Source organism: Equus asinus, chromosome 5 (assembly GCF_041296235.1).
Source record: "Equus asinus isolate D_3611 breed Donkey chromosome 5, EquAss-T2T_v2, whole genome shotgun sequence".
Classification (NCBI taxonomy): domain Eukaryota; kingdom Metazoa; phylum Chordata; class Mammalia; order Perissodactyla; family Equidae; genus Equus; species Equus asinus.
The window spans coordinates 27,176,198-27,188,324 of NC_091794.1; the positions used below are offsets into that span (position 1 = coordinate 27,176,198).

A 12,127-nucleotide genomic window follows, 5' to 3' on the forward strand; every position below is an offset into this window, starting at 1 on the left:
TGCATCAGTGACACCTTCTCATCCTTTAGGAAAGTTTATATGAAGGCTAAGTTATAATCACAACATTGGTGAGCATGGAATCAGATTTCGAGGGGGTGTTGGTTGATGTATTTAGTAGCACGTGTCCTATCTCTGCTCTAGAAATGGACATGTCGTTTGATTGGCTGGTCAGGATATAATCTTCCCCTTTGAAATTCTCTTTTTAAGACTCCATATTGTCTGTCTTTTCATTGGAACATTTACTCTTAGAATCAATTGATTAGGTGAATATCTTTTGATATGTTTGTATCATCTTGCTTTCCAGAAACTACTATAGACTTCTTAACTGGACATGGCTTTTCGAACATTCCTTCAGCTAACCGTTTACCACCTTTGTTAGAGGGGGCTATCTATATTCATAACCAATTTCCTCTCTTACTCATTGAGTTTTACAAATTTTGCAGATTTCACTCTAAATGGATAACATTTTCTAATTCGAAGTTGGGGAGGAGAGCATTACTATTTTGTGCTTGTCCATACTATTTTTTACCTTGTTATTAACTGTGCGTGTTTGCGTATCTGTTTCAGGCCATATTGTAATTCTGAATCATGTCTGATAACGGAGAACTGGAAGACAAGCCTCCGGCGCCTCCCGTGCGAATGAGCAGCACCATTTTTAGCACTGCAAGCAAAGATCCTTTGTCAGCTAATCACAGTTTGAAACCTTTGCCCTCTGTTCCAGAGGAGAAAAAGCCCAGGAATAAAATCATCTCTATCTTCTCAGGCACAGAGAAAGGTAAATAGCTGCTGTGGTTTCAAGAGTGTCAGTTGTTATTTTATGTTACTGATTTTGATAGCTTTTTAATTAAAATATAATAAGTTGATATCTTTTATGGTGAGAACAATAAACAGATCCAGGAAAACAATTGGTGGTGGTATAGAGGCACCATTAGAAAGGCTGGTTTATTTTAACTGTGACAGAAAAAGTAAAACTAAAGTTGTTGTTCATCCTACTGGTTACATCCAATGAATTTCTGTACTCATCTCCTTCAATTTCTAAGACTTGGGCCATAGTTTTTGCCTTCCCAACGTTAATGAGATTTCTGATATTTGAGAAAGACCTACTTTTATAAGAATGTTGATATAGAGTACAGTCTCTCTCTGAACTCCCTGGAGCCAACTGTGTTTTGGGATTAAGAGTTTTTCTGATTTTTGAGTAGTAGTAATACTTTCTTTTTATCGTGTATCCTATGAGCATCTGAGGCAAGACTCAGTAATCAACACTTTAATCCTCTTCTGCAAACATAAGTCTAGTCCAGGGTTTCTCAACTTCAGTAAGATTGACATTTTGGGGCCAAATAGTGCATTGTTGCAGGAATCTGTCCTGTGCATTATAGGATGTTTACCACCATTCCTAGCTTTTACCCACTAGATGTCAGTAGCACCTGCCACCCAGTTGTGGCAACTGAAAATGTCTCTAGACATTGCCAGATGTCCCATGTAGGGCAAAATCGCCTCCAGTCTAGTAATTGGTCAGAAACACAAAGTGGGATAAAGACTATAAGTAGTCTTATATAAGTTGAAGTCACTAAATTTGTTTTGGTCTCAAACCTTTCAGTTTTCAGAGCTTTTTGGATTTCATTTATTTACCTATTCTTAATTTTTTAAATTCTTGCTTAAGGAAGATTGTCACTGAGCTAACATCTGTGCCAATCTTCCTCTGTTTTGTGTGTGGGATGCTGCCTCAGGGTGGCTGGACAATGGTGCTAGGTCCACACCAGGGATCTGAGCCTGCAAACCCTGGCCCGCTGAAGCAGAGCACATGAACTTCACTGCTACACCACTGGGCTGGCCCCACTTTTTGGATTTTAGAATTGGATAAGGGATTATGACATAATGGGTTTTAGAATAAGGGTTAGGGATTAGTTTATTTAATTATATTAAGCATGGCAAAATGGCTCTGATAGTAGTGATAGATATAAGTGGAGATAAAGATATATCTCCACTTATGTATCTAAGTACACATGGAGAGGTAAACTGAAGTGGAAGAAGAATGGTGCTTTTATATAATAATAAATACATATTTAATTTGAGAGTTAAAAATGTATAATCAGTGAAAATTTGAATGAGGCAATATAGTTAATATTAACAAAGAATCAAATCTTGGAGAATTTAGATTTGCAGACAGAACATAATCATTGAACAGTTAAAAACCTGTTCATTTTATTATATATCTCTCGTTTCTAATTTTGCTTTTATTTTTAAGATTTCATGTGAAGTTGTAACTGAAAAGCTCCATTGAAGTATGTTTTTTAAGTTCATTTAACAGAAGTGATAGGGTGTGTATTTGGCATGTTTGAGAATGAAAAATATACTTAGACTGGAATGGGTAAAAGATAAAGGGGGAAATTAGGAAAGGAACCAAAAAGTATGCATGGGATGGGGTGGAGAAGTGTGTGTGTTGGAGTGCACTGACTCATCTTCCATGGTAGTAAGTCAGTATATTTAAAGTAGGAAAACCTGAAATAGCGGTGTAAACACAGTATTTATAATTATTGGGGTTAGAAAAAAATTTATGAAGTTAGTACCAGCAGAAATTACTGAGTGAATTGAAATTACTTGCCTGTGGAGAGCAGAATGCAAAGTGGGTCAGGGGAATGCTCTAGATAGGATAAAATGTCCTTGGGGACAGCCTAAGAAAGGGGAAAAGAAGAACACAAAATGAAAAGAAATGAAAGAGAATGTGTGGACAGTCCAGTACTTTGGGTAATGGTAGGGTTTGTGAGCACATTGAATATCATTTACATAAATGCGAAAGAGCAGACCCATCTCTCTGATCATTCTGAGAATCTTCCAGTTTTACCTTCTTTTATTTTACCCTTTCTCTTCCTTTCTTCCAGAATTACTTATCAGCTATAACTAACTCAGGGTCTCCCCCTAACAAAGGGAGAGAGAGGGTACTGGTGTCCTAGGAATGGCTCTGATTGCATTTAGGTTTATCAGCTCTTGAGATCTGTAATTACTATCCATTTAATTTTTTTGTGTGATTTCTGAAGTCATTTGTTTTTTTTGTATTTTTTACATTCAAGATCTAATACCTTTTTAGGGCTAATCTTAAAACTTTGCAAGCTCTTTTAAAAGCAAATTTTGCCTTTCTTATCCAATTCCTTTTTTCTTTCTCTTAAAAAAATTCTTTCATAGAAAATGTCAAACATACCCAGAATAATCGTTTAGCTTCACCAGCTTCAACAATTATGATTCTGCCTCCACTTGACTTATTTTTTAGGTAAAATTTACATATATTAAAATGCACAAAATTAACTGTACCGTTTTGACAAATGGGTACACCTGTGTAAGCCGTAATCATTATCACCCTATTACATTATACGCCATTTCCATCTCCCCAGAAAACTCGTCTACATCCTGTTCCAAACAGTCTACTCCTCCCCTGCCTTCAGGCAACTACTGTGTGATTTTTTACCTTTGATCAGTTTAGCCTGTTTTAGAACTTTATATAAACAGAATTTTGCTTTAAGTTTTTAGTTTTGTGGTGACATCATACCCACAAGAGTATAGTGTACACAATGTATACATTTTAATAAAAACACCCTTGTACTAATTTTATGACATAATATCCACAAAAAACATATGCCTATTTGGAAGCATGTTAGAACATACTCTCTGCACTGTTTTCAGGACTTCTGTTCTTCCCTCAACTTTATGTTTTTGAGATTCATGCTGATATGTATCGCTGTAGTTTGTTTGCACTGCCGATGTTGGTATGCACGGCTGTGGTTTGTTCGTTGTCACTGCTGATACTAGTACACTGTATAAATGTATGGCTGTTTGTTTAACCAGTCTCCTATCAGTAGCCAGATTGGTTGTTTTCATGAACAGTACTGCTGTGGGTGATGTTGAACATATCTCTTGGTGGACATGTGCAAGTACTTCTCTAGGGCATTGCTTTTCCATTATCAGGTGACCCATTAGTTTAGTTCTTTTCTATTCTAATTGCTTATTAGAATCTCTTGGGGAGCTTAAAAAGATAAATTTGTGTCCAAGCTCCATCCCTGACCAATTGAACCAGAGTCTTCAGGAGCTTACCTCGGCATTGTTTTTGTTTTTAATTCTTTAAACGCCTCAGTTGATTCTAATATGCATCTAATGTTAAGAACCACTGTATTAGTGGGTTATGAGATCTGTATAGCAGATGACACTAAATGAAATAGAATAGAAATAATAAGAGTATATTGCACATGGTGAAGGAGTTGTCTCATGAAACTTTTGTTTCAGTTATGTGTGTGTTGGGTCAGGAGGTAAAATATATTGATGTATGTCCTTGCCGAAGATTTAAAGATTACCCTGAGGTATATACTTAGGAGTAAAATCGCTGGGTTGCAGGGTATTCCCATGTTTGTCTTGATTAGGTTTCTCAGATTGCTTTCTAAAGTTTTTTATTCAATCTCACCCACAAAACGTGAGTGTTCCCATTGTGACCATCTTTGCCAATTCTTGTATTACAGGACCTTAATTTTTGCCAACTTGGCAGGTGTGGAATGGTATCTCATTGTGGTTTTAATTTGCATTTCCCTGATGACACGGGAAATTGAGTGTCTTTTCATATGTTAATTTGCCATTCATTTGTGTTTTCTGTGACGTAGCTGTTCTTTACTCCATTTTTCTCTTGAGTTGTTTGGTTTTTCCTTATTTATTAATAAGCATTTCTTATAGTCTATATACTAATCCTTTGTCAGTTATATGTTGTTAAATATAGTTTTCCAGGTTGTGATATGCCTTTTCACCATTTCAGTGATATCTTTTGATGACTAGAAGATAACTAATTGTGATGTAGTTGAATTGATGAATTCCTTCCTTTATGGTTTGAGCTTTTTGTGTTTTAAGAAATCTTTGCCAAACTAGAGGTCAAAGATGCTTTCTTATGTTTCTCTCTAAGTTCTACCGTTTGCCTTTTATAATTTAAGCCTTTAAGCTATCTGAATTTGGTTTTTGTGCATCTGTAGAGAGAGACCATTTTCACTTTCTCTTAAACCAGTGTCCCAGACCATTCGTTGAAACTTTTGTTTCCCCACTGACCTGCTGTACTGGCCATGACTTGTCAGGTTTCCATGAATGCCAGGGTCTGTTTCTGTGTTCTCTCTGTTATTGCATTGGCTTATTTGTCTGCACTGAGCTAATACTGTACTGCCTTAATTGCTATAGCTTATAATTCTTAGTACCTGATAGAGCAAATCTGCTACCCGGTTCTTCTTCAGGATCTTTTGGCCCTTTGCTCTTCTCTGTAAATTTTAGAATTTGCTTATCATGTGCTAAAAAAAAACCTGTAGGTGTTTTGATTAGAATTGCATTGAATTTGTAGGGCAAGTTGGGGAGCATTGCATTCAGCTTTGTAGTTGAGAGTAGAGCACCTGCAGAGTGTGTTTGTATAGCCTATTGAGGGAAGATTTAGGAGCATGGTATGGTTTTCAGTTAGAGAGATGCAATGTTTGGAGGGTAGGGTGCTCCTTCATTCCTCCTATCCCTGGGGCTCTTCCCTCCTTTTCCAACCCAACCTCCCACACTTTCTGTTCCTTCTTGGAATCTGATACAACTCCTTCCTGGAATCTGACACAACTGTGGCCTGAAGCTTTGAGGGTTAGGAATGAGGGAGAACCCTGTCTGTGTATGCACATTCGTGCTTATTTGAAACACAGAAATCTACCCGTTTAACGGCTCCCAGCGTTTCTGCAGTGGCATTCTCCTGCCCATATCCTGAGCTGCTGTTTGTCTTTAGTTTTATCCTAATTACTTTTCGTCTTTGGGCATTCCTCATAGATTTTATTCCATGATAAATAGATTTGGTGTAGAAGGGGAGGGTTACAATATGTGCTTAGTCTATCATCTTGAAACAGAAGTCTAGAAGGGAAAAAATTTTCTTTTTCTTTAAAAAAAATCATAATGACCCCAAGATTTTTGCCATCTCTAATGTAAGGCCTGATGTCAAGATATTCATTGTATTCTACTCAAATTTACATCCCTCATTGCTGTCCTTACTGACAGGCAGCTAATTATTTTCATTAAAAAAAAGAAAGACTAAAGGGGCTGGCCCCGTGGGCGAGTGGTTAAGTTTGCGTGCTCCGCTGCAGGCGGCCCAGTGTTTCGTTGGTTCGAATCCTGGGCGCGGACATGGCACTGCTCATCAAACCACGCTGAGGCAGCATCCCACATGCCACAACTAGAAGGACCCACAACGAAGAATATACAACTATGTACTGGGGGGCTTTGGGGAGAAAAAGGAAAAAATAAAATCTTAAAAAAAAAAAAAAAGAAAGACTATGGAGTATCTTCAGTTATTCATTATTGGTTTTAATCAGTGTCACTGGAAAAATTAAGAAAATTAGGAATTATACCTTTTATGACAACTGGACTGAACAAATCTTTTACACTTCGCTGCTAAGATGTATCATATGTTCTCTGTAAGTCATCAGAGATACAGTGATAAGCAAAGCAGATGGTGTCCCTGCCCCCACGGCACTAATCAAAAACCTCAGCAAATAAATATAAACTATGAAAGGTGATAATAGGGATAGTGTAAGACGTCTGTCCTATCTGAGAAGGCTTCCTAAAGAAGTGACATTGGAGCTGAAGACTAAAGGATGAGTAAGTGAAAATGGTTAGGAGGATTTTGATAGTTAACGAGTACGTTCCATGCCTAGAGAAGAGTTTCAGTGGCCCAGCCACACAAGGGCTCACAGGCACATTCATGGAGCTGAGAGCAGTCCACTGTGATTTGAAAGCAGAGAGGGAGAGAGAATAATAGCATGATGTATGTAGGAAACTACAGACAGCAAAAGAGGCTGAAGAGGTGAGCAGGGAGCAGGTCATAAAGGGCCTTGTATGCCATGCTACAGAGCTCAGATTTTATCCTGTTTCCTGGGGAACCATTACAGAATTTCAAACAGGGGAAAGACCTGGTCACATTTCTGTCTTAAATAGAGACTGGTGGATGTATAGAAAGTAGCTTTTGTTGGAGGTCTAAGACTGAAGTTGGAAACTAGTTAGCACGATTTTGCAGTAGTCCGGGTGAGAAATGGCTTAACAAGTCTAGTAGTTTTGATAATGAAAATGCCAATGAGTCTTGGCTTATTTTTTAAAACTCTGTTCAGTTAGCCAGTGTTGAGTGGGGTAGTATTTATTAACTGAAAAAACTTTCACTTCTAATTAGTCAACCTGTACGCACCGTCACTTCTGGTTGGTTACGAGGATGATAGACTTAGAACTGTAAATAGCCCTTCTGGTCTAAAAATCTAATTCTAAGATTAATAATAGTAGCCTATATTCCTCTGCCTATTTCCTAGAGAATATGCTTCTGTGTGTTGGGACAAGTTTAGTTTCACCAATTCGAAGCTGTTGTGGGTCAAAGGAACAAAGGGATAATCACTGATTCTGTTAGACTAGAAATAGAAGAGTCTTCTTTTTAAAGAGATGAGGTTTTTTAGCCTTAGACTCTAGTTCAAATCTAGCCAAAAGAGTAGTGGCCTGAAAGAATGTGACAGTGGCATACTTAGGACTCTTTTAAGGACCTTTTGTGCAACGCATGACTCAGGGGCCCAACCTCTTGGCCAAAGGTTGCTACCTACCGGATTATTTTGTTGTCAGATGAGGTTGGAAAAGGTTGCTAAGAATCTTTTCCCCCTAGTGCACTGACAAGTTGTGCGTTTTATTAAAAGAAATTTCTTTCCCTGGTCCATTACTTCCCATTGTGATCCAGTTGCCAGATGAACATCCTGTAGATAGATGATTGTGGGGCTTTTTGTTGTTGTTGGTCCTCAGAGTTCTTGGCTTCCAGGGTTATAAAGCAGTGATTCTGTTTATGTAGCAACATTGTTCCAGCATGTTCGTTGTTTGATTGGAGACGTGCTTCAGTATCTTTTTGTTTTAGATAAAATTTTAATATCCCTTTTCCCTCCTACAAGGACTACTAAAATACAGGGGGTATCTGTGTGTATGTATATGTGTTATATAAAAACAAATGGAATTAAACAGATTTTTAGGATATTGTGTCATTTTCTTTTAAGTAGACTAATGTATGGAAATGTGTCTCAACTTCTGCTTAATTGTTTTCACTTCTTTAACTTTTTATTCTATAGTCCTAACATACATGAAACTTTCTTTAATATGTCTCTAAACTCTTAACATTCCCAAGTTTAAAAATATGGCTGAGCCTTAGACATGATAGGAACCAGGAATTCTCTTGCTGTATGTCTTGGCTTTCCCCTTTCTGTATTTCTTTCTTATTTCAGACTGGTTTTTCTCTATGTGTTAGGTAATATAGCCCTCAACAGTTCCTGGGCTTTATTTCTCAAAACTTCATTCACTGGTGAGAGACTGATTCTCAGGGTGCCAAGTCTGGCTTAGTTTAGGTGTTCAACCCTGAACCAATCTAATTGGCTGGGAGTGTGTGGGGAGCTGTGGCTGACCTAGCTTGAATTAGATGCCTGCCTTGGACCAGTCATCTGTAATCAGGGTCATATAAGAGAAGAGCATCTTTCTTACCATATGCATATCAGAAGTGGGATGCTAAGCAGATTTTTTTTAGAAAGAATCCGGAACAAGTACTTTTATAGTACATGAAATTGTATGTTTTTCTGTCAGAGCCATGTAAAAAGTAAATTATTAGTTTATAGTTGGTTAATAAATATTTCCTCCTATATGCAGGATACTGAGTTAGAATCAAGGGATTGGAAGAGGAGAGAGAATGACCTCAGATTACTCAGAATCTAATGGAAAATGAGAGGTTGTCTATGATAGATGTAATTGTGCATTGCAGCAAAGAAAGGAAATTTTATACTAGGCTTAACAGTTGCATTTCTCTCTGCTCCTTTCCACAACCAAAATGCCCTGCCCTCTACTATAGTCAGATCTCTTGTAAACAAATATTATATGTGCCTAGGAGACCTAGAGAGGAGATGGATGTTTGAGCACAAATATATCATCACTAGTCAAAAAAACAGTATATTTCCTACTAATGCTAGGTCAATAGCATCTTTGTAAACAAAGAATAATGTACAGTAATGTTCCAACTTTTTATGTGCAGACCTATCAACGAACAAAACTTTTAGCTATTTTATATTGGGAGAATCTTCTGGTTAACCATGGCAGGTTGACCACATGTCTCTATTTACTCTCCCTCCCCAACCCTAACTAAAATGACAGTAAAAAAAAAAAAAAAAGAATTTTTTTTATATGTATATCACAAGGACAAAGAGAATGGGAGAGGAGACAGTAGTAGTATACAAGAGATTTCAGTACATATTTGGAAGATTGAAGTGCAGTTGACTAAGCAGAACGGAGGAAGACATGTCCTAAGCATTTGCAGAGAGGAATGTCTGTGAGAAGTGAACCAGTTTCCCTGTCAAAATCTCCAAGGCTCAGGATTGAGAATCACACAATGTGTTTTTGTGTGTGTGTTTGTGTATGGTGGGCGAGGGGAGTGTAATACACAGGCTGAAAAGGGAAAATTAGTTGAAAATCTATATAGGAAGTTTCTAAGGCCCCTTAGGAGCCCATTTTTACCACATACAGCCAGGCAGATATAACTCCCGTCCTCTGAGAGAACAAAAGAACAAACCGATGTTTACATTTATTTGAGGAGAAATTAAACCTGAGAGGCCCATTATTATTCTTGTCAGAGGAGCCAGGAAAAGGTGTACCACCAGAATAAAAAAGGCAGGATCAATGAAAGTTAACATACTAAACTCCTTTCCTCTGCCCTGCTTTCAGAACTCTTCTTGACTCAAAGCCCTTAGGCAAGACATTGGAAGATTTTTCTCTGGATAAGCAAAATGCCCCGGAAAAGATACTTTAGGTACCCCATATCCTTCCCCCATCTTTAGTGCAAAGGCCAACTTATCTCCCAGTTAACTTCTTAATACTTTTCTACGTGAGTAGACAGCAAAGGATCACCAGACATTTGAGAAAAACCTGTAACATAAGAGAATCCAAAACAACAGGGCATAAAAAAGAATGTAGAAGAAACAGACAGTGTAGGGAGAAATAAACTAACCTATAAACACACATAAACGATATAATCTTCAAAGAGAGAAGATAAATTGCATCCATGAAACAAGAAAAGTGTTCTCAGAGAAAGAACAATCAGAGAACAATGAGAAATAATTTTTGCAAGGTGAACATTTAAGATTATCAAAAGAAACAAAAGATATCCGTAGGCAGAAGACTAGAAGTTAGTCAAGAAAATTCTCCCAGATTGTTAAACAAAAATACAAAGATAGGGCTGGCCCAGTGGTGTGCAGTGCTTGAGTTCATGCACTCTGCTTCAGCAGCCCAGGGTTTGCTGGTTCAGACCCTGGGTGTGGACCTACACACCACTCATCAAGCCATGCTGTGGCAGCATCCCACATAGAAGAATAGAAGGACTTGCAACTAGGGTATACAACAGTAGGATGTACTGGGGCTTTGGGGAGGAAAAAAAAACACAAAGATGGAAAATATGAGAGAAGAGATAACAGGTTTAAGATCAGACCAAGATGGACTGATCTAACTAATAATGAACAAAGAAAACAGAGAGAAGGAAATAATCAAAGAAGTAATAGAAAAAAAATTCTAGATGTGTAGAATATGATTTCCAGATGGAAGGGGGCCCACTGAGTACTCAGCACAATGAATGAATGAAGACCACATCAAATCACATCATCCTGAGATATCATAATACCACAGATAGGACAGCAAAACCTGTTATACTCCCAGTCAAGATGGAGTAACAGGGACCAGATTTACCCCTCCAACTGAAAGAACCAGAACACTGGGAAAGAATATACAAAACAGTGGTTTTCAAGACATTGTACATCAGGCAATAAAGGAAAGTGATTCCCTAAGAGATGGGAAACAATTGAGGAGTCCTACAATTGTTCCAGCTTAATTCCTGGAGAGAGTTTCCAGGCTGCAGCACAGGAAGGGGCAATTAGGTAGTCTCCTAGAGTTGAGAAATACAGCTGGGAATTGGGGGATACCAAAGCAGCTGGTTTATAATACAGATACCAGAGAATAAAGAGCTGAACAGGGAAAGAAAGATCTGCAATTCCCCCTCAAGTCTTTAGTAGCACATGCATGTGAGGAAACTCTCCAAAGCTGGAGAAAGAACCACTGGAAATGATTAGAGGGAACAGTCCTCAAAGCTCACGCAGGACATAGAATATATCCTTTTTCTACGCTTCAGAGTACAAAACATTGGAAAGAGTTCTTGCCTTGGGGCAGAATTAGCCCTAGATTAGATGTGCTCCAATCCTAACAAAACTTAAAAAATAATACCTGAGAGGATCAAGTATTTCTAAATTCGTTTTTCTCTTATATGAGTAAACAGCTAAGAATCAGCTTTCTAGGTCCCAGAACAAAGCTCACAATATTTATAGGAGTATAAAAATACCTAGCACCAAAATAACATGGAAGGACCTGGAGAGAATTATGCTAAGCGAAATAAGCCAATCTGAGAAAGGCAGACACCAGATGATTTCACTCATATGTGAAATATAAACAAATACATGGACAAAGAAAACAGTTCAGTGGTTACCAGGGGTGGGCCATGGGGGTGAAGGGAAGCACTTATGTGGTGACAGTCAAGAAATAACGTACAACTGAAATTTCACCTTGATGTAAACCATTATGAACTCGATAAAAAAAAAAAATACCTAGCACCTAACAAGGAAAAAATTTCAGTCTGGCATCCAATCAGTGTTTTCCAGGCATAATGAGTAAAATCTGTCAATTGCAATCAATCCAGAAATGGCACAGGTAGGCAAGAACTTTAAAACAGTTAAATAACTGTATTCCCATATGTTGAAGAACCCAAAGGAAAGATTCAGCATATTAAGAAGCAGCAATGGAAGATAGAAGAAAGCGAAATTGTAGAGCTGGAAAATACAATGGACAGGATTAACAGTAGATTAGACATTGCAGAAGAAAAGATTAGTCAATTTGAAGACTATGTGAATAGAAATCATCAGAAATGAAACTTGGAGAAAAAAGGCTGAAACAAAAGTGAACAGCTGTGGGGACAACTTCAGGCAGACTAATGTAAGTGTAATGGAGGCCTCCAAAGAAGGGGAAGAGGAAGCATTAAAAAATTACTTTTTAA

General features: G+C 37.8%; 1 protein-coding gene across 6 annotated transcripts in view; it reads left to right on the forward strand.

The window, feature by feature from the left end:
* PAK2 (p21 (RAC1) activated kinase 2) overlaps positions 1-12,127 on the forward strand; it is an 80,960-nt gene that overhangs the window by 34,908 nt on the left and 33,925 nt on the right. For all 6 annotated transcript variants that reach the window (XM_070509143.1, XM_070509146.1, XM_014868114.3 and 3 more), the window contains one exon: positions 568-775. In XM_070509143.1, coding sequence (XP_070365244.1) covers positions 589-775 — 187 coding nt within the window. In that variant the 5' untranslated portion in view covers positions 568-588. The remainder of the gene's footprint in view (positions 1-567; positions 776-12,127) is intronic.